Here is a 22,435-nt window from a genome sequence, read left to right as displayed (position 1 = left end):
CCTCTCTGCAATAAAATGTTCAAACTATTTAGATATTATGTGGAAAAAAAAAAAAAGCTCTTAAAAAATATCTATCACACCATAACCTCACTGAATGTCAGCTGCCTTTTGTTCTGTTCTCTGTTAAGATAATCCCACGCTGTCTCAATGTGGTTCAGGCTCTGGGAAGGCCAAACTGGCAGACTGATAGTTTTTCACCTTGTGGTTTTCTATCCAGGTATATTTTTACAGCACTGGCAGTGTGTTTGGGATCATTGTCATACTGAAAAATATGGACTTTCAGATATTCTTCATCCGCTATAGATATTTTTTTTAGGCTTGCCACTTCTTATTCCACTACTTAAGTTGTCTCAAATTTTTGGTGGTTCCATCATGCTGCGGGGCTGTGTGGCCAGTGCAGGGACTGGGAATCTTGTAAAATTGAGGGACACATGGATTCCCCTCAGTATCAGCAGATTCTGGAGACCAATGTCCAGGAATCAGTGACAAAGCTGAAGCTGCGCCGGGGCTGGATCTTTCAACAAGACAACAACCCGAAACACTGCTTAAAATCCACTTAGGCATTCATGCAGAGGAACAAGTACAACGTTCTGGAGTGCCCATCTCAGTTCCCAGACCTGAATATTATTGAAAATCTGTGGTGTGAGTTAAAGAGAGCTGTCCATGCTGGGAAGCAAACCTGAATGTACTAGAGATGTTTTGTAAAGAGGAATGGTCCAAAATACCTTCGACCACAAGACTCTCACCTACAGGAAGCATTTAGAGGCTGTAATTTCTGCAAAAGGCGGCTCTACTAAATATTGAGTTCATTTCTTTTTTTGTGGTGCCCAAATTTATGCACCTGCCTGATTGTTTAAACAATTATTGCACACTTTCTGTAAATCCAATAAACTTCATTTCACTTCTCAAATATCACTGTGGTCAGGTACAAGAACTGGACTGAATATGAGTGAAAAAATAATCCAAAGAAAAACCTGGAAAACTACTACTCAAGACAACTCGAAAAAATAAAGTCTGGTTACCTGCAAAATATAAATGAATGAGCGGACTTTTTGACAATATTGTACTGTCTCTGTCGCCATCCCTGGCTGAGTTTGCCCTTTTGTTTGCTCAGTAAGATTTTAAACACCACACCCACACATACAATTGACAGTGTTATCTAACAGAACCAGACTTCCTCGTGCAGTCTCCTCTCAAGGATTCATTTTTTACACAACTTGGGAATATACTGAGAACCAAACTGCAGTTTCCCCAACATCCAGTGACCGGGTGTGGTGAACTAGTCTTCCAACATAGTAAGGCCATTACGCAGAGAGCGGGCATGTAAGATACATGAAAATCATGAGGTGATGCCCAATATATATGCAGGCAACCCCAGGTACAGTCTGAGTTATTACTAGACATGCTTGAAGCTCATGGTCCTCCGACCTAAAACAAAAAAGATGGAGGACTGTCCTACTAGTTGAAACCTAATCTCACAGGAATTTGCCCCAATAACAATGTTAGCACTGTAGCATATGAGCTAACCTACGTAGTGGCTTACAGAGCCATGTTAAACGGCTGGTAGCGGAAATATAACACAATGCAGTAAGTGTAAGCAACATTAGCTTTAGCTTACACATACTTTCTAACAACGTGGCATACGTTAATGACTGTACAACAACGTTTTGGCACTTTTTCTCCTACTTTGTTTTAGCGCGACGCCTCCCAGCATCACCCTCAGCCAGCCTCGTAGTGTAGCTGGGTGTTGTTTTTTTACTGGGGGGGAAATAAAATATTACGGACAAATAACAAACAGCAGAAATTCAAACACGTACCTTATGATAACTGCTGTATGGATGCTTCACAGTAACCCTCGTTGCTCCTGTTCATGCTAGTGTACGGAAATGAAGGCGCGGTTAACACACGCATGCGTCAAAGTAGGCGGATCCCGCGAATGAATTGCGTAAATTTCCTGCAACAAACATTTTTGTTATTTCAGGGTTTGTTTGGTTTTTTTCCTGATTTGGTGAAAGAGCTTACGAAATTAAATATAATTATTTAAAAAATATTTTTTTGTAATAAAATACCTGTTAGGGAAATTAGCATTAGCTGAATCATAGCGTCTTACAAGCAAAACCGGTCATGATATTATAATAATATTATGAATACTACTCTTACATAAACTAAACTAAAATGTGCACTTTTGTTGTCTAGAAGGAGAGAAAAATCATTTTACCCGTTTAGCTGCGTTCACTACTATTCACTGTTGAATAGCGCCTCCTGCTGCATCCGGAGCTGAACTACAACTGTACAATTGGAGTGGTGATGCACCTCCACAGATGTACGCGCTGTTATTAATTTATATTTTTAGGTAAACAAATTACGTTAAAAATAAAGTAACTCAGTAAATGATAATGAGATTTCACACTATCTTTTTCAGTTTTATTTGCGTTTATTATTCTTAATTGTTAAGTTTTGTTTTTAGTTCAGTTTCATTTCAGGTAGTCTCCAGTGGGAAACTGCTCATTGAAGTTCAGTTTTAATTCTAATTAAATGTTAAGTTTCAGTTTAATTTTCTCGTATACAATGTTACGTTTTGTTTAGGTTAGTCTCAGTTTCATTTATTACAATGTGTGCTATATTTTTTATTGTCTTCTCTTTGGATTATCTACTAGTATCTAATAGTTTTGCTTTTGTGGTACAACTTGTCATGTTTACTCAATCCAGCAATAGAGCTGAATTAAAATTGCATTTCCATAGTTTTTATGATTAAGAATTTTATGAATTTTATGTTCAAAGTATTTTACATAGTTTGTGTTTGCATTATTGTGAAAAATAATCAATACCATTTAAGAACTGTCACTAGTTCTTTTTTCCAAATGTGAGGTTTTTTATTAGGGTCTGTTCAAATTTGAAATGACATTTGACATTTGATGACGGTTTGAAGAAAACACTTTCATTTGTTTCCTAAATTACGTGAAAAATTTCATACTGTTCGTGCGAAATTTGTATTGAAAGGGTCTTATATATGTGGTAACTGACCCAGTTTAATACACTGGTAGAAAATAGGAAACACAATTGTTCTTTTCTGTCTGTAACAATGTTGTGTTAGTTTTTGTGGCTGACTAATCAGATATTTGTTTTTGTCTAATTTGTCCTCAGTTCGAAGTCATCCCTCTGCCTTAGCAGGCTCTGAAAAACTCCGTCAGCATACAGGAAAAAATTTCCGTTGCTCTCCAGGTCCTGCACGTTGATTATTCGAGTCACCAGAGCTTCTTGTATGGCTGGAGACTCACAGGGGTGATGCTGCACACTGTGACTCACGTTTCTCGAGGGCTCGATGACTAACAGTCCAAGCATGCTGCCATCCTCCGTCCTGCTGTATCTGGATGAAGTGTAGAGGGTGTCTCCTGTCATCGTGGTGTCATTGCTTCCATTTAGGACATTAAATCCAAAGTCTCCACCTGATTCATCAGTTTTACAGCCTCTGTTAATTCCTGCAGTTGAACTGGGTGTGGCAGATTTATTACTTGGACCAACCTGGCTACCATTAACAAGGAGGCTGTTGGAGCATGTCATATTGGTTATAGTAGATGTGTTAGCATGTTTAGGTCTGTTGGCAGCACTGGTTCTTGGTTTTTGTGGACCAGGAGCTGGAGTCTCCTGGATGTTTGCGCGTAGGTAGGCTGTATAGCCCCGAACCAGGTGAGCTAACCCCGTCTTATAAGAAATGCGCATTGATTCAACTGATCCTAATGGCACAGACTGCAGACGGGCCTGTGGGAAGAGGAAAGTGCTTTAAAATCAACTCAATACCTCCCACTCAAAGTTCTCTGTAGCTTTGGTTTTGTGCCATCATCTAAAGGGAGAGAAAGAACCTGCAATATGGGATGTAAACACTTACCTACATACGAAGCAGATTTTACAACGTAGAGGCGTACAGATGCACTACAGTAAACACATACTATCATAACCTGAGCTGGACGTGTTTTCATCTATCTGTTCTGACCTGGTGGATTCTCATGTGCAGGTGAATTGCAGCTCCTGTCAGCCACTGCTGCATCGACGCTGAACTCATTCTCTTCCTTGTGGTCATCCTATCATAATGGTCGAGAAGCTCAAATTTCAGCCAGTTATCGTAGAGCTCTGTGGTCTCAGCCATCTGATCCTGGTTGTTGGCGATGCCTGAGATAAGGGTGAGGAAGCTGTGGATAATCCAGCCGATTCTCGATGAGCTGCTGATGCCAAAAATCCTCTTAAGCCGGGATGGTTGAGTTAACGAGGGACCCTCTGTTGATCCTTGTGCTCGGACCTGTTTGGAATACGACGCACAGTTTATAACACAAACTGTCACGCTGGCCCAAACACGGACAGAAAATGAGGTAGTATTTGTGTCAATAGAGTACTTCAGACATTAAAGAAAGACACCTCATAACTCCAAACACAGAGAGCCAGAAAGAGGAAAAATGGGAAAAAACACAAGGCTTTTTTATTTCATGAATTTGTGACTCCTTGGGTACGTTCCAGTAGTCCATTTTGCTTAGAGAGGTTTCTAACAGAGTGAAATGACACCAAAGTATCTGCATGGCAGTCATCATTTGAGCAAAGAGTGATACACATTCTCCAAATGCTTAGGAAAGGAGCTTCCATAGAGGATACAACTCTATCCACAATCACTCTCTTCATTTTTATTACTGACACGGGATTGCCTGATCAAATCTCTTAAAACAACTGGCGCTTCCCCTTTTCCCCTGTGTGCTCAGGGTAAGAGGTAAGAAAGTAGATTTAGGGACAGTTTTTAGGAAGGAAGAAATTCAAGTAAAATGAATAGCTACTTTGATCATGAGCCATTTCTAAAGTGTAGCCTGCAATGGTCACATATTGCACTACTGTCCAACTAAGATGTCCTAACCCAAAATCAAATGTTTTTCATTTTATGTATTTATTTATTTATGGTGGGCAAAACAAAACTGAAAATGTTAAACTATAATCCTAAAAACAAAACCTAAGATTTTGACTTAATAACTCAAAATTTCTTTTCATTTTCTTGTTTTCGAGTCAGAAGTTCCATTTAGGAAGTCAACATTTGTAATTATGTATGACATAAAAAATATATGAATAAAATAAAGTTTTGTGGTGGAAGGAGGGTTCTATAGTTGTACAAACAGTGAAATGAGAAAGGATGATATACCAAAGAGACAGAAGGATGTAAAAGGTATAATATTGGGGGTAGTGTAGGAAGTAAAAAGGCAACAAAATCACATGAAGATTGGACCTTCAAACTAAAACAGGATGTAAAGTGAAAGTGGGAACACAGACACAGCAAAGAGGGGGAAAGTGATGATAATAAAAAATAATCTCACACTAACATTAGACAAAATGCAACAGTTTTACATACCTGTTGAGCAACCTGATCAAAAAGCATGGACAGAGCCAGAGCTACAACCCCCACTCCTCCACAGGTTACCCTGCTGCCCCCCAGCTTCGCCGTCAGGTTGAGGTTGAACGTGCTCTGCTGCTCCATGCTCATGCTCCGCTGTAAGAAGTTGTACTGATGCTGCAACGCTGCTGACGAATCCAGCGACAGGAAGGTGGTGAGAACAGGATCCAAGGAGATATCAGGGATGATGCTGGCATCTTGAGCCACCGAGAAGAGCTCCTGGACGGTGGCTCGAGAAGGAAGACACAAACTGCGGCCCGTCAGGATCATGGCTGAATCTGTCTGTGTGTGCTCAGTGTTATCAGTGTTTCTAACCCACTGTGTGTTTATTTGACCCAGTCCGAAGGATGTTATCAGCACGGCCAGTCCTATAAAAGAACTCATGAGCAAAAACACTAATGAGCGAACCATTTGCTCAAATAAAACAAAGTTTTTACACACATACATGTAGCTGCACAAAAAGCTTGTTTTTTATGTTGGTGCAAAGCTGTTTGAGTCAAACAGTGACTCTCTTGTGTGCTTTTTAATTTCCTGTCTCTAAATGTGCAGAAGTAGGAGTGGAACAGCAGAAGCAGGTGGTTTGGTGCTCATTTTAGCATCAAACTATTTATATTTCTACAAAGAAAGCAGTTTCTGTACCCTTAAAGAGAAGCGTAACAGTGGGTTGGTTTCACTTCCCTTCATCCTTGAAGATTTCGAGTCTGGTTCACCTCAGTAGTCAGATCACTCTCATCATGTTCAGTCAATCACTGAAGTCAAAAATCTTTCATAGATTTTATTGCTGGGGCAAAAAGGAAGCAGAGAAGCAAGGAGTCCATACCTCTCATGGTTTGTATCTAAGATTTGTATGATCAAAACTCTGAGGTTTTTCTGTCTTTTGAAGAGCTGAGGAATAAATTCAGTATAAAAAGAATAAGTTACTTTAAATGTGATTTTTCTGTATATAATGTTCTGCTTGAGCTGTTTCTCTTTTATCTACATACACACAGTATACTGTATCTCATTTCTTAACATTTTGCTTCCTTCAAAAAAAAACTTTGTTCACATTTCTTTAGTTGAATCTACAAGAAATTCCAAAGATTTGACATTTGACAGGGATAAATTGCATTTTTGGACTAGCAAGGTGATTCCACAAGATCTGTTAGCTCATATCCTATGGTGTGCACTGTGTCCCTAAAAACACTTGTGGAACCTGGACAAATGAGGGACAGAAGAAGACATGGCAGCAGTAGAGGAGTAGAGTAATATTTTTTAAATGCCTGTCAGGGCATCCCCACCGAAAGTGGGGGCCTAGGTAACCCTCTACCATCCTTTCATGTGTCAATCAATCACACCCTTCACTCTCATTGGTAGTCTCTTCAGTCACTTGCCTCAAGGCAGAGGAAAGTTGATCTTTTCTGTAGACAAAGAATAGTTGAATTGTTTTTATGTTGGAATCAATGTGGTTAAAGCATATAAGCCAATAATTTCATTTTGTTATGACATCATCCTGCTGTTCTTTATACCAATATCTCATTAATATTCTTTAATAGATTAATTACTTAAGTGGATGTCATGCCGTGTTTATCTCACTGTTGGAGTCTGATAAGGCTTTATTTTTCTGTCCATCTGGTCTTGTTTTAGCTTCAGATTGGGTCTCTTTTTCTCTTTTTCAAGACAAATATTTTTAAATTCCTTGTACCTGACTGCTTTGTTTGAAAGTGCTGAAAATGATAAAATGCCTGAGAGCTTTGATAAAATTAAATCTAGCCTTCCAGAAGTCAGAAGTGCCAGGTTTATTTAAAGGTCAATAAATAAACGTAATCAAAATCTGAGCTCTTTTGTAATTAGATCGACATTTAGACACAAACACTGATCATTAACCTCGATGTCAATAAACAAGGTTCACTGGGATGAATTTACTGTGCTGCCCTTCGGCAAAGTCTGAGGCTCAAATAAAAGACCATACCAAAGACCACCAAGCTCATTTTTCAGTCCTAATATTTAGCTAACAGCACTTCTTGGCTGGGCCTAGGAAAGTGACATCAGACTCTTGCCCATTTGTTTAAGCTCCTCAAGATTCTGTTTATATTTTTCATATACAGAATGAACAGCATACTTTCTCTATACAGTCCATACATTAAATTTCTCTTCAGTTTTTCCGTTTATAATATTCAAAGTCTTGAGTTTAAAGTTTTTATGGTACTCTGTGCAGTCCAGGACCCAAATGCAGGACTCCAAAGTAAACAAGATAAACAAAAAAAAAAAACACCTTTATTAAAGATCAAAGGTAAAAGTCCCAAATACACTTCTCCAGGGCAAAAGCATGACTGTTGAGTAGGGACACACAAGAACAACAAGCAGGGTAAATTAAGACACTGGCAAGGGGGAATTGAGGGCTATTAATAATCACAGAAAACACTTAAGGTTAATCCGGACGATGAAGCACAGCTGGAGAACAACGAACAGGTGAAACTAATCAAAGACAATGAGACATTAGAAATAAAATTGAGGACAAAGTGGAAGAGAGATCGTCTGTTATCTCACTTCCCATACCAAAATAAAATGGGAAGTGAGATAACAGAGGAACAGTATAAGAGCTTTGCATTGAAATGCTGTGGTTTTCTCCAAATATGGTGCTGTACATTATGGCCAAACATCTTCACTTGTTTGGCCAAGAAACCCCACGACGTCCAAGAAGTCGTGCGGTTTGCTCAGATGTTATGATGTACTTTTTCGAGAGAAGAAGCTTTCTTCCAGACAAATTATACATAACAGTTCCACAAGCATGCAGAGTCTCGTTTCTATATTGAATTCATATTCTATTCGATTTTATTTTTAGAGCTCCAAATCACAACAACAGTTGCCTTAACGCGCTTTGAGGCAACTGTTGTAAACATGAATGTAAACGGTTTCAGACGTGCACCCCAGGGGTCTGCCAACTTCAAAATGTTTAGTTTCAGATCTGTTGTTAACTTACAAGAACACTTTATGTGAAGGTTTTGCGCCTTTCTTCTGGGAGGTGTAAATTACAATGAACATGTAAGGACGAGAGAGTCAATGGGTGCGCGAAAAGTGAGAAAGTCGAAACTGCATATTGTGTATGATCTCAGCCTGTTCATCAATATGACAACAATAACCCATCCTTTAAAATAAGTCCTCCATCTGAAACTGAAGGCACTCTAACCACAATCCTTGGTTAGGAGAGTCTTGTACGTTTCTACTTCCGCTCTGGGTAGTTAAAATGAGATATCGCGTAGCTGCCGGACTTCCGTGTTGTCTGCGTGATGACGTAGTCGTCCGGACCCTCACGGTCTGGTCAGCATACCGGGCACAAACGCATCGGAGGCGGAGGTCTGTTTCCAGCTCCTGGACGGTGAAATCACAAACAGGTGAGTACCTGATCGGCACAGCGGGCACACGGCGTGTTCAAAAAGTAACAAAACAAGTAATATTTTTATTTAGCTGCCTTATTTTCCTGCGACGGCCGTTAAAACACAGCTGGACTGGCTGCTCGATGACCTCCAGACTCCAGAAAAATTGAAAGGGAAACCTGATTGAAAGCTTTAAGGACTTGAAGGAGGGCTGAAATTTGTTTTGTGTGTATTTGCGACGGTCTGATCTTAGCTAAATCGACCACCCGTGAGAGATTTGGGTGATACAAAAATACAGGGTAGCGAAACATTTTCATAAGGCGGGTCATTCTTCACTGTTTGAACTGCTCGGGAGCTTTAAATCTGCCCTGAAGCTGTAGCTGGAACGTAATAACGGTTTAACAAACCGTCTTTTGGAAGCTGGAACAAAGAAGCAGCTGGGGGGTGTCGGGAGTTGCAAGAGCGTTCATGGCCCTCTTATGCTTGTAATGGACAGGGCAGCGCCCAGGATCACGGCAGTGGGGGGCCCACAGCAAATCAAAATGCTTGATCAGGAGAAAACCAGATGTGGAAACCGCTGCAGCCCTGTGTCCTGCAGAAGAGTTTAAACATTGTTTTGTCTTGAATAAGAAGTGGATGATCTGATATCGTCGCGTTGGTGTTGATCTTGGAACAACATAGTAAATGTTGTTCCAAGATCAATATTGCAAGTGACTAATCTCATTGTTGTGACGTTATTCTTTGGCGCGCCAAGCCATTCGTGCATTTATGAAATTCCAGTGTTGCAAGGACAATATCAATTCTGCTTAGCGTTTATTAAAGGGTTGGGGTCAGGGTCCGTTGATCAGCGGACAGAGGCGGTTTCTCGCAGCTTAAGTACAGTTTTTTGTTTTAGGGCGGTTTTTCCTGAAGTCGCAAAAGTATGACGCCACAACATTCTGATTGGTCACTTGCAATGTTGATCCTGGAACAACATTTACTATGTTGATCTGGGAACAACACCAATACCACGATATCAGATCATGCAATAAGAAGTCCAGTAAAAGTCACACCCTGCTAATCAGTCTTAGCATCAAAATATACTTAAAGAGTTAAAGTACTCATTCTTATTAGTAGGTCAATATGATTTATTAATTTGTGTGTACACACACACACACTTTCAACTTGGGACTTGGGACACTTACATGTGTGATGTGCTATAAATAGAAAACAGCCTCAATATAAAAGAAAAGTGGGAGCTTGGATTAATGATAGGGTGGGGCTAGGTTTCACAGCGGGTTCACCTGAAACCTTAGCTGACTGTGACCTACACCCATTTTCACACCTGGGCTCCTGTGATTCAGTAGAGGATCAACAGGGGGCCCATGTCTCTCTTGGGGGGACACTCGCATAGGGCTTTAATCTGGGACTCTCCACCATTTGACCCTAGAACTGAAGAAGCTTCTTGGATGAGAGGTGAAACGTCTTCAAGCAACTTAGAGAAGTCCAGACGCTTTTCTTTCCAGCTCCTTAGACTCCGAGCTTGGATTAAGTGTGTCCACTGAGGACAGCGCCCGGGTGGACATGTGTATGAATTGTCACAAAGGTATTAGTAGTAATCTATGGGAAAAATTTTGATTGGAAGAATAAATTAGAGTTTTTAGAGACTCTCAGGTCTCAGTATCAGATAAAGATTGGAGGAGCTGCAGGTTCATTGGGGATCATGTCTTCTGGGCCTGTCCAATAATCCGGGGATATTGGCAGTTGTTACTATGTTCCTATGGTGTTTGTACTTCCTCAGAGCGCTATAGGATAACTGTGAACTGGAGGAAAACATCACCACCCACAATAATCCAGTGGATGCTTAGACTAATATAGATAATTGAGTACATGACATCATAGGTAACAGTAATTCTGATGTATTTGAATGCTTGCTCAGAGGCCTCGAACACTGCATTTTTCATTAGTTTTAATTTTTATTATTAAAATCTTTGCTTTTACATCTTCTTAGTTTCAGCTAGCTTCTGTGTGAGTTCACGTGTTTCACTTTAGTTTTAATTTAGTTTGTAGTAGTTTCTGTATTTGCATCATCTGCTAAACGAAAAAAAAACCCAAAGAATTATTTCTTATGCAGAAATAATTCAGGAAACACAGCGATCCCATTATCATTTATTACTGCTGTTCATGCAACATTTATAGAATAATTATGAAGTTAAATTGAACAAAGTGAGAACTGAAACAAATAAAATTGCTGTAATATGTGCAATATTCTCATTCTCATGTTTTCAGACTGATGTAATTCAATCAGATGTAATAAAACTGGTTAAATTATTAAATTCCACTTCCACTTAGTGCTATTTGGCCTGCTGTGCCATTTGACTTAACTGACAGTAATGAAGAAAAGCTAACCTATGAAGATGAATTTTTAGCAAGTTTAAGATTCCTGATAGAACCTGATAGGCTGAGAAAGGCTGTTCCAAAGTTTATGTGCTACAACCTTAAAAGTGTGATTGCCTTGCGTGAGCACCCCCTAGTTTAGTAGATAATGTCAAAAAAGCAACAGAACAAAAGGCAGTTGGTTTAAAAAAAAAAAGAATGAATAGATATTCCACTACAATAGATTTCTACATAGCAAACAAAACAGCCTGCTTTGATGAGTGTTTTTCCACTTTGCTGCATATTGTCATTTGCAGCCATCTTTTGCCTGCAGTGTCGTGTTCCCTGCATTTTGGGAGCTCATGATTCTTACTGATTCTGAGAACCTGTCATTAGAGCCTTGCATTTTAGGTTCACCTTTGGAGTGGGTCGTCTGTATATCTATGCTTTAGGTCAGTGTTTCCCAACCTTTTGGAGCCACAGAACATATTTCACATTAGAAAATACACACGGCACACCACCAAACAATAATATCACAAAAAGCATATTGATATTTTATTTTCTGATCTGCTCTTTGGGCTGTTTATGGTTTGAGCTACGCTGTATTCTTACATCTGTTTAGACTCTGTTAGCTTTAGTTACCTGTGACTGAGGGTCGTATTCAGCTAGTTCCCATTTTGTGTTTTCATTCACTTCCTCCTTCTCTCGCCTGTTTGTCTTTTGACTTTAGGCGTTCCCCTGCCTTCCTCTTTCTTCGTTCAAGTCAAGTTAATCTTATTTCAGTTTTATTCTCAGTTTTCCTTTGTTGTGTCGTCTGTGTAGCTTTTTGTATTTCTAGTGATTTCTGGCTTTCCTCCTTGTGTATTCTCACATTTTGTTCTTTATAATTCTCTATTCTTTCGCGGCATTAGATGCTGACTAAGTTTGTTTTTCACCTGCTGCTCTTGGAGCTGTAAAACTATGAATAGGACATGCAAATCTTCATACTGGGGAGCAGGTAACTCTTAGATCATAGTTAGAGGTAATAAACAAGTGAAACTGGCTTTGTGTTCTACAGCGTCACAGACCAAAGTTTCTTTTGAACAATGCCATGAATTAAAGGCAGGTTAGGGTTTATCTGCTGTCAGGATCGCCAACCCCATTATGGTTGCCTGCTGCTTAGTGCGAATATACATTGACTATTTAAACAACAAGCAGAAATGTGTACATGCTGACATTTGACACATTGATAGTCACTCAGATCCATCATGGAAGTTGTTACAGTGGTAAATGTGGTATGTGTCCCTTTAGTCACACCTCTTGAGTAGCTAATCCCCACTTAAAGTCTTGGTTATAGAAAATCTTTTCAAAGCACGTTCTGAAACCACACTGCAGTGAAAAAATAATTAGCATTCATCCAAGTCAAGGCTTTTATTCTCTGTATCATGAATAATAATACTGTTAGATAGACGAGTTTGAGACACAGATTGCAGGTCATGCTGGCTGTTAGAAGAGCTGCAGGTTTAAGGCACTCTGCCATATGGTTCAGGTCCATCTTTTATATACAGTCTATGGTTAATTGCATAAGCAAATACTAATCAAACAGAAAATTAAAAATAATGCTTAGAAGTTATTATATATGGGTAAAAATAGAAACTGTAAATTATCAAAAATTCACCAGAGGGTGCTAAAATAACTTTTCATCCTTTGATTTCTCTCAACTTTCCTGTGATGGACTAAGATACAGGAAAAGGTGGAAGAAATCATGGATGCTGGGAAGTAAGGAGAGGAGAAAGACAAAGTGAAACTGAGTTACGAAGAGTGTGTATTAAGACTGTTTTTATTTTAGTCTGTGTCTGAGTGTTGCGGAAGAACTCGATAATTAGAGCGTTCCATTTTTATTGCAGAGTTTTATTAGTGTAGCGCTGCTGGACTGGCATGTTATTCCTGCCTTAACTGTGTGTGTAAACTGTTTAATAATCTGAGCTGCATAAGCAGGCAGCAGCGGGGAGATGGGTCTGACCAGCAGCGCATACAAACACACTAATAAATCAGATGATGAATTTTTCATCCCGTGTCGTCCAGCATTATGAGTCAGCGGACGGAGCGACGGGGGATACACGTGGACCAATCAGACTTGCTGTGCAAAAAAGGATGCGGTTACTATGGCAACGCAGCCTGGCAGGGCCTGTGCTCAAAGTGCTGGAGGGAGGAGTACCAGCGGGTACGGCAGAAACAGATCCAGGATGACTGGGCACTGGCAGAAAAGTAAGACCTTTAGCAGTCCTCAAACGTCTCCAGAGGAAAGCAAAGTGTGAGAGAGGCTAAAAGCAGAAAGACAGAACATTGTGCTAAATAGCTCCATTAATGAATGAACCACTTTATAAATCACCAGGTGCATTCATTTGAAAAGAAACAGACATGCTCATTGCAAGCTTATTGTTTCCCCTCTAATCAACTTTGCTTGGTTCCAGGCTGCAACGAGAGGAGGAGGCAGCGTATGCCAGCAGTCACGGTGTGCAGACTCAGTCCACAACGCCCCCGCAGCCCGGACATGCCTCGCTGGGTCCCTTCTCCAAGTTTGAGGAGAAGAAAACCAATGAAAAGACTCGGAAAGTGACCACCGTCAAGAAGTTCTTCAGCCCTTCGTCACGAACTGCTTCTAAAAAAGGTATCACATTCATTAACATCAATGTGTGTGCACTTGGGGTGCTTTGTGAGTGTTTTGTTGATCAACTCGCAGCTGCATGCTTTAGCCTGAAATAGTCAGGGGTTGGGATTAGGTGTATATTGGTGTTAGTGTCTTACCACGTCCATGCCAATAATAAGCAACTGCAGGAGGTTGTAAACATTTTTTAAGGTGGAAGGTTGTGGTGATAACAGCTCTGCAAATGAGGATGGTTACTGATGATAAGTCATCAGTGGTGGTTTAATATACAGCTGGAGGTCCCAAGAAAAATGAAGACTTCGGGAAGCACATGCTGACTTTAGAAAGTGGTTTCTGTCCTAAGAACAACATCTATATTCTTCCCCTGTCATCAGAGCACCCAGCTGCTTGCCACATTAAAAAATGGCTTAGTTTGCATAAAGCTTAGTTTGCTTTGGCTGCCAAAGCTGAGGAGAATTGCTGTTTTTCTCAGTCCATTCAGTTAAAAGAACCTGAAAGTAATATTTAAATGTTTATAGCTTTCCTTTGTTTTTAAATCTTAAGGTAGAAACAGATGTTGTTGTTCTAGGGGTATCATGCAGTTGTTGGTCAGAGGATAACAACAACTGAAGTTCAAACAAGGCATCAGAAGGATGAAGAAAGGTGATTTAAAAGATTTTAAACGTGGGATGGTTGTTGGTACTAGATGAGCCAGTATTTCAGACCCTGCTGATCTGCTGGAAGCATCTCTAGGGTTTAACAAATATAGTTTGAAAAGGAGAAAATCTTGCAGGAAGTCAGAGGAGAATGGCCAGAGTGCTTTGAGCTGATAAGAAGGCAACAGTCACTCAAATAGTTATTGTAGAAGAGGATCTCTGAGCTCACAGCATGTGGAGCCTTGAAGCAGATAGGCAGCAGCAGCAGAAGACCACCCTGACTGCCATTTCTCTCAGCTAAGAGCAGGAAGCTGAGGCTACAAATCACATAGGTTAACCAAAATTTTTAAAAAATAGTAGATTGGAAAAATGTTATCTGGTCTGTGAGTCTTGATTTCTGCTGTGGCATGTGGTAAGGTCAGAATTTAGTGTAAACAACATGAAAGCATGAACCACCCAGCCCTGTATCAGTGGTTCAGGATGTGTCCGGTGTCCGGGATATGTTCTTGCCACACATTTGGGCTCCTTAGTACCAACTGTGCATCATCTAAAGCCCACAGCCTAGCTGAGTATTGTTGCCAATTACTTCCATCCATTCACAGTCTAATCTCTTTAAGTTAAGTTGTACTTAATACAGTGTTCAGTGAATGGACATTACAAGTGTCCTGAGTTCCTCTGATGGTGTAAGGGGGGGCACTCCTTCATCCACACTTGATGTTGCACAGCATTTATAATAACTTGTGACAAATGACAAAAACATTTTTTGGTGTTTTGCTGTGAAATTTAAAGATTTTGCTCTGAAGAGGTAATTCTTGCAATTATTTAGTGGCATGACAGCTGTGTAGGGAGTTATGTGTCCTATGATGAGAGTAAGTAATACATGTTTATCTGAAGTACCTACACATATACACCTATTGGGGGGAGAATTATTTTTTTTTATTTTAAACGTGATTTTTTTTTTTCCTAACTAGAAACCCAAGAAGGTAAAACCAGTCCGTCCATCAGCCGCCACGCAAGCTTCGATACGGACCAAGTGTCCAAAGACTTTGTGGACTTCCTGAAAAACCTCCAGAAGCCCGGCCGGGAGATCCACAAGCAGTGCCGAGTCTTCCTCGTGAACATGTCAAGCAAGAAGGTGCGACGTACTCTGACGCTCATTGACTCAATGACACCAGTCGTTTACTTTTGAATGTTTCCATGACTTTCCACGCGAAGAACCTTCTAAGGTCTTTTGTCAACAGGACCTGGGTGCCGATGAGCTGTCAGAGTGCGTTCAAGATTTCTACCAGAATTTGGCCGACCGCCTGATGACTCACTTTAAAGGTAGGATTGCAGAAGTTGCAACTTTACCTCAAGTATTTATAACAATCATTAAGACATTCTCAATGCAAACAGTCTGAGAAGCCACTAGATGGCAGCACAAGCAGTATTTTATATGCTCTAATGTGCCTTTGTTCACCAGGCTCCTCTGAGTCTGTGGAGCAGGTGATGGACCAAGTGGAAAAGTACATCATGACTCGTCTGTACAAGAGCGTTTTCTGTCCAGAAACCACTGATGACGAGAGGAAGGACTTGGCCACACAGAACAGGATAAGGTGGTTCTTCCTGGACTGAACAACTCAGCACAGCCTGGTGTTTTTAGAATATAATATTTTATGTCACATTGTCATTTTTGTGGATTTTCCTGGCTTTGGCATTAGATTTTGTGCAAACATGGGGTTTTTATGTGTAAGCTGTGTGTGTGCCTGGTGAATAGAAAGCCTCAGTGCCCAGCGCTCGCCTTTAATCTTCATCCGTCTGTGAAAACTTCAGTCTGAATGCTTTCTGAGTCTGTGCAGTTGATTACACAATAGCCATTTTTAGCTGTGTTTTTCTTACATTTGGAAGCACAGTGGCAGCTGCTGACTGCACGTGTCTGATGTGTTTGTCACCCTGGAGCGAAGTGACTGTAACAAATGTGTATGGTTACATCATATGCAGACACACAAAATACAAAAAATAAGAGTGTCAGGCTTACGTGAATGAACACAATGTTTGTATGCCTTTTTTTTTGTCTCTGATTCTGATTCTCTGTGTTGCAGGGCTTTGCACTGGGTGACCATCCAGATGCTCTGTGTGTCCATGGATGAAGAAATCCCGGAAGTCTCTGAGAATGTGGTGAAAGCGATAACAGGTCAGCGAGCGCTCAGACGCGCTGTTTGATTGCGCTTGATCCTAGCGGTGCTGTCGTTTTGCAGTTTTGTCGTGAACTTCACAGAGACCAAAATCTGAGTTAAAAAAGAGTGAATGTTTTACTCCATCAGATAAATGATTGGTCATGAGTATCACTGCTGTCCTCACTTGTTTCTGCCGCACACAATGTGTCCTCATTAAAACAGTTTCGGGGAGTTAAAAATCCAAGTAAAATTGTACAGAAAATGGTTACAAACCACAGAGTCACTGGGTGCTGGAAGTCAAGTGGACATCTGTCACCCGCCTGGTACATGCTGTTGGAAACCTAGAAATGACTCCCAACCCTTTAAAGACAGTGGCCTACCCCAGAATGATAATAGACCCCGCCATTTCAGCAGAAAAATATTGAGGAACAGCTCGAGAAACACAATGAAGAGCTTCCAAGCTCCCAGAATTGCAATCCATCCATCTCCAGAAGCGAAATGTATAAATCCACCTGAATATGGGCCATCTCTCCTGTAGGGATCCGTTGCAGTCAAAGCCAAAGACCTTGGCGGTCTGAAACCCTGCTACTGAAAGTGATTGAAAATGTGAATTAGAACCCCAAACTAAAAACTGCAGTTCTTCTGATGGCCACTTTAGGCTGGCTCCAAAAGTGGCTCTGTCCTCATAGACTCCCATGTTAAAATCTTAAAAGTTAACAGCATTAAAAACCATATTTACAGCCACCTACAAAACATGGCTTTGACCTCTGTGAATTATGCCTTTTTATAACATGTCTATAACTTCACACACAGATGTGCCAGCAGTCCATGAGGGTTCACCTTCACTGCTTAGACTCACTTAAATTTAGTTTGACTCATTTACTCCATTTATGAGTCTTTTATTAAAATTGTAGGTGATGCAGCATGGGAAAAGGTGCAGACTGAGAAATCCTGACTGTGCACATCTTTACATCAATGTCTGCAAATATTTATCAAAATTAGGGGCAGGGATAGCTGAGTAGGTAGAGTGGTTTGAAGGTCGTGGGTTAAAATCCACTGAATGGCTATCCTGAGGTACCCCTGAGCAAGGTACCGTCCCTACACACTGCTCCCTCGGTGCTGGATTGGCTGCCCACTGCTTCGCTAGAGTGAATGGGTTAAATGCAGAGAGTAATTTCTATACAGGGATAAATAAAGTATACATTATATTACAAAATTATGTCAGAAAATATAGTTTATTGAACATTTTAACCATTTCTGTTGTTTAAACTCCAAATAAACAACATTTTGTCCCGCTCAGTGCATCCACACACATCTAGAAGGGCGATGGGGTCAGTGAAACTTGCCCCCTTTAATGACGCTGGCAACCTTTCCATCTTGGGCCTGAGGCAATAATGCTGTGTGCATTGCAGTTGACTGGCTGTTCTTGTAAACCTAGTGAGTTTTTATCTGAAGTTTAATCATTTACTAAAGTTCAATAATCCAAAGAACAGAGACAGTTTCACACAGTTAAGTTAAGCCTATCAGCCACTGCCTATCTACAGGGTCCTATCCCAACGGATATGAGCCACAGGACACCTCCTGATGGTTTTTGTAGCCCAGAGGGGACATAGGCTGTTTCAGGCAGGTGTTCTTAATATTGTGGAAAAAGAGTGTATATCTGCTCTTTTTTCTATGTTCTCCTTTGAGAAATAAGCAGCCTTTTGTCTGCCTTTGAAGAGGTTTTTCTTGTCTTTGTAGTCTTTAAAACTGAGCTGTATGGCTTTCAAACAGTCGCTCCATCCATCCTTCATGTGTAGAAATGAGCTTAACTTGCTAATGGATTTGATCTGGCAGCGCCGTGCGACGTCTGGTGCTGCAGATGGTGAAGACAGACGCTCTGCTGTGAATATATAATGTTCTTTAAGTGCCAGGATGGAAATAAGTCATTTGTAAATCATCCTTATATATATTTTACCTCCAGAGCAGAACAAATAAGTTTTACTTAATAAACGTGTGACCTGATTAGCTCTTTGTTTCAGCCTTCATGAGCGAATCTTGGTCTGTTCCAGATATCATTGAGATGGATTCGAAGAGGGTTCCTCGGGACAAACTGGCCTGCATCACACACTGCAGTAAACACATCTTCAGCGCTATTAGGATCACCAAGAACGAGCCGGCGTCCGCCGACGACTTTCTCCCCGCGCTCATTTACATCGTGTTGAAGGCTAATCCTCCACGACTTCAGTCCAACATCCAGTACATCACCCGATTCTGCAACCCCAGCAGGCTGATGACCGGAGAGGATGGATACTACTTCACCAACCTGGTCTGTTTTTCTTTCTTCTTGTCCTACTTCAAAGCCTGTTCGAGCTGATGACCTGGGGTCCAATGAGGGTAGTTTAACATGTCTGTAATAGTGTTTCTCCTGCCTCACCAACAGATTTTGAGGGGTGATTGTTCATGAGAGCACAATGACATCATGCACGAGAAAGGCAATGAGTCTGAGCTGCTTTACTTGAAAGAATTCAGTGCATTGAGTAAATAAACCCAAACTAACAAAAAATGCACAGAGAAAAAAAACGTGTAGTTGTAGTGTCAGTAATTTCCTTCCAGGATTCATTATAAGGAATCGATTTGTGTTGTTTTACCTAAGAAGTGTGTTTGCTTCAGGTGGCAGAAAAGCCGATTTAATGTGTTTTTGTATACTTAAGCTAAATTGGCAAACATTATGCATGAACATTTTTTGGTCAAAGCTTCTAAACTGTGACAAATTTCTGCTTCTTCCTGTTGGATTTTATTGTGAACGGATTAATTATTTATTTTTATTTTTTACTTGAGTCTCTGAAAGTTAAATTTGGAGGATTCTGAGAGATTTTACAGTAAAAATTGATAAATCCAGATAATGAAAAGTGAAATAAGTTTTGTGTTATAACTGTAAAATCAGAGTAAAGATTTCAGTGGTTATTTAGCAGCCAACACATCAATACACCAAACCTAGCAAACCTGCTAATTTACATAACATAAGACCACTGTTCAAGATGTGCCTTAAATGCTGGGAATGTGGAGCGCCTCTTTATTGTCTTTGCTGAGCTATTCGTGCACTTAGTTCCCTTTACTGACGGCACAGTTTGTCCAAATGTAATTAAACCCCTTAATGAATAATATCCAAATATATGTGGGAGTATGGAGTATTTAATGAGTGTTATGTCATAGACAAATACATTTTTCAGATTTGAAGGGCTTAAACGTCTCTGTCTGCTTTTTTTTCTTTTAAAGAAACAAGCATTATATAAGGTTATTTCTTATCTGCCAGTTTTAGAGGCACTGATAGGTGCAATCGCATGGCCTTCAGACAGAGCCACACAAGCTCTTCCTCACAAAGCTAAGCAGAACAACAAACACACTCAAAGGCCACTTTATTAGTTATACTTTGCTAGGATCCCATTCTTGCATCTTCACGGCATAGTAGGAACAATCCAAGTGTTACAGCAGAAACCGAGATTCATCAGACCAGGCAACATTTTTCCAATCTTCTGTTGTCCAATTTTGGTGATCCTGTGTGAAGTGTAGCCTCAGTTTTCTATTCTTAGCTGATAGGAGCGACACCCGGTGTGGTCTTCTGCTGCAGTAGCCCATCTGCTTCAAGGTGTGATGTGCTGTAAATTTAAAGATGCTCTTCTGCACATCTTGGTTGTAATGAGTAGTTATTTATGTTATTGTTGCCTTCCTAACAGCTCAAAGGAGTTTGGTCATTCTCCTCTGACCTTTGGCTTCCTCATTTTCTCCCAGAGAACTGACCGCTTCCTTTGGCTGTGTGGGAAAATCCCAGCAGATAATCTGTTACTGAAATATTCGGGCAAACGACCATGCCACGTTCAGTTTCTCTTATGTCATGTTTTGTCCTTATTATGATGCTTGGCAGGTCGATACCATGTGATTGGCCAATTAGATATTTGCATTAACGAGTGGTTGAACAGGTGTATCTGATATTGTAGCCGGTGAGTATATTTCCGAGTTGGTTTAATTGTCACGTGTGCTTATACCTGCATCCTAACAGGCTTTAAATGAGGCCTGCAGAGACGTTTATGTGACTCTTTAGAGAAGCATAATTGTCACGTCATGCACTCTTGTTCCCCAAAATGTTGGACTAACCCTTGTAACATAAGGCCATCTGGCTCTCTGTGACTCAGTTTGACGTGCTGTCAGAAAATCATCCATGATTTCAGTTGGTTTTCTTTTTTTTTTAAAAATTAATTAATACATTTTTATTTTTTAGTGCTGTGCAGCTGCCTTCATCGAGAAGTTGGACGCTCAGTCTCTCAATCTTTCCCCGGAGGAGTTTGAGCGTTACATGTCGGGCCAAGCCTCGCCAAGATGCAGCAGCGCAGAGGGCGAGTGGCCCCACACCGGTCCAGGAGCTGGCGTGGCTGCCACCAACCCTGTCCTGGCCCAGCTCAACCACAATCTGGAGCAGCTGTCGACCATCAGCAGCCGGCAGGAGAAGGTGATGGAGGCCGCTCAGAGCCTCCAGGCTGACCTGCTCTCCTGGACCGAGAGCGTCCAGCGGGAGGTGAACGACATCCTGGAAAAATATCCGCTGACCTGCACAGTTTCTTCCATTGATGCCAACAACATAGACAACGACAACCTGCCGCCGCCGCTGACCCCCCAGGTGTTCGCAGGGTAGTAAAGTCAGTAAAGGGAGAAGAAGCATTTCGCATGCCATGAAGGTACTTTACTTTGAAAATGGGAGTTTCCCAGTAGCCTCTGCACCTTAAATTTAAAGTGAAGTCATTTCAGTCAGAAAAAGGAAGAGAGAGGGGTGAGCTACAGGGAGAAGCTGCTTTTATTTGATTATTATTATTATTATTATAACTGTAACTATAAAAACACACTCCACGTACAACTGTTAACAAGGGATGCATGAGCTATGGAACATTTCTTTTTGTATACGTTTGTTGTATTTTGGGGCATTTTACATGGAAGTTTATGCTGACAGTCTCCATTTATGAGACTGCCTCATGTGGCCATTTATGGAACTGCAGGAACTGTATTTGGCAGCTCAGTTTTGGCTTTTAGCTGTCGAGGTTTCTGCAGTTATGTTGCACAGTTCACTTTTATTCAACACCAAATGGACAAAACAAAACAAAGAAAAATCAAATACATTTGAAACCAAATTTAGTAGGTTCATCAAAAAAGGTGTGGTCAATGGTCATTTTAGAAGAAAATAGGAACTTTATTAGGGAAAAAAAACCTTGTAAAGTGGTGAGAAAAAACAGGCTGGTTTGCATTAAAAACTTATGAGGAAAAGAAATGGCTAATTTCTCATAAATAAATGGTCAAATTACAAGGAAAAAATTGTCAATAAAAAACAATTTTTTTAAAAGAGTTTTAAGAAAGAAATTCATGAGAAAAACTGGACAAGTTTGCAAGGAAAAAATAGCAAATTTGCTGTAAAAATGTTTATGAAAAATAACAGGTAATTATGTAACCAAAAACAAACAAATTTATGAGAAAGAAATGGCAAAAATATAGCACATATTAAACTCACCAGCTGCTGTTACAGGCAGATGATGCTAACAGGCTGGAGAAGAGAATACTCGTGTTAGTACTAAATGATGATATGATATGAAATAAACTTACCTAAATTTACGTAACAATTAAAATAGATTTTAAGTGCGCAAATACAACAACCAGCTTCAGATGACTATCGCTTATTGTCAGCTGTGATTTCAATTTTGCTCTTATTAATGACAAAATAAGCTCCTAAATGATGAGCTTGTTTGCCCACATTTCTTTCCATGTTCACTCTTTATTTCACTAAAAAGCGATCCCACAAAAGAAATAAATTAAAAAGCAGACTAACGTGTGTGTGTGTGTGTGTG

The 22,435-nt window shown here is 40.4% G+C and overlaps 3 protein-coding genes across 5 annotated transcripts in view; 1 reads left to right on the top strand and 2 right to left on the bottom strand.

Annotated features, from left to right (window-relative positions):
• The window catches only part of ttc3 (tetratricopeptide repeat domain 3), a 27,889-nt gene extending 25,964 nt beyond the window's left edge, over positions 1 to 1,925 (bottom strand). The window contains exon 1 of one of the 2 annotated variants that reach the window (XM_005923152.3): positions 1,818 to 1,925. The gene's annotated coding sequence lies outside the window, so the exon portion shown is untranslated. The remainder of the gene's footprint in view (positions 1 to 1,817) is intronic. The other variant, XM_005923153.3, reaches the window with a different exon arrangement.
• A 693-nt stretch (positions 1,926 to 2,618) lies between these two features.
• LOC102290281 lies at positions 2,619 to 5,803 on the bottom strand. The gene is made up of 3 exons (XM_005923184.3): positions 5,381 to 5,803; positions 3,992 to 4,294; positions 2,619 to 3,759 (listed from the first exon to the last, which is right to left on the bottom strand). The coding sequence occupies exons 1-3, from the start codon at positions 5,690 to 5,692 to the stop codon at positions 3,130 to 3,132; spliced, it is 1,245 nt and encodes a 414-aa protein (XP_005923246.1). The 5' UTR covers positions 5,693 to 5,803; the 3' UTR covers positions 2,619 to 3,129.
• Positions 5,804 to 8,660: 2,857 nt separating this feature from the next.
• Positions 8,661 to 21,794, top strand: rabgef1 (RAB guanine nucleotide exchange factor (GEF) 1). Of its 2 annotated transcripts, none has more exons than XM_014333826.2 (9): positions 8,661 to 8,793; positions 13,195 to 13,377; positions 13,584 to 13,780; positions 15,384 to 15,547; positions 15,654 to 15,735; positions 15,875 to 16,007; positions 16,494 to 16,585; positions 18,620 to 18,876; positions 20,827 to 21,794. In XM_014333826.2, exons 2-9 carry the CDS (start codon positions 13,199 to 13,201, stop codon positions 21,235 to 21,237), a joined length of 1,515 nt encoding a protein of 504 aa, XP_014189312.1. In that variant the 5' UTR covers positions 8,661 to 8,793; positions 13,195 to 13,198; the 3' UTR covers positions 21,238 to 21,794. The 2 variants fall into 2 exon arrangements, with proteins under 2 accessions (XP_014189312.1, XP_042077357.1); XM_042221423.1 differs by lacking the exon at positions 8,661 to 8,793 and adding an exon at positions 9,700 to 10,360.
• The last annotated feature ends 641 nt before the right edge of the window (positions 21,795 to 22,435 follow it).

This window comes from Haplochromis burtoni, unplaced genomic scaffold (assembly GCF_018398535.1).
Source record: "Haplochromis burtoni strain Fernald_Lab_line unplaced genomic scaffold, NCSU_Asbu1 Contig_66, whole genome shotgun sequence".
Taxonomy (NCBI): domain Eukaryota; kingdom Metazoa; phylum Chordata; class Actinopteri; order Cichliformes; family Cichlidae; genus Haplochromis; species Haplochromis burtoni.
This window is presented reverse-complemented; position numbering and strand designations above follow the sequence as displayed.

Excerpts from the sequence above, each read along its gene's own strand:
- LOC102290281 (XM_005923184.3), bottom strand. The coding sequence starts at position 5,692 with ATGATCCTGACGGGCCGCAGTTTGTGTCTTCCTTCTCGAGCCACCGTC. Across the intron at positions 4,295-5,380 it reads TTGATCAGGTTGCTCAACAG|GTCCGAGCACAAGGATCAAC; the intron begins GTATGTAAAACT and ends TATTCCAAACAG. Across the intron at positions 3,760-3,991 it reads TGCACATGAGAATCCACCAG|GCCCGTCTGCAGTCTGTGCC; the intron begins GTCAGAACAGAT and ends CTCTTCCCACAG.
- rabgef1 (XM_014333826.2), top strand. The coding sequence starts at position 13,199 with ATGAGTCAGCGGACGGAGCGACGGGGGATACACGTGGACCAATCAGAC. Across the intron at positions 13,378-13,583 it reads GACTGGGCACTGGCAGAAAA|GCTGCAACGAGAGGAGGAGG; the intron begins GTAAGACCTTTA and ends GCTTGGTTCCAG. Across the intron at positions 16,008-16,493 it reads GCCACACAGAACAGGATAAG|GGCTTTGCACTGGGTGACCA; the intron begins GTGGTTCTTCCT and ends TCTGTGTTGCAG.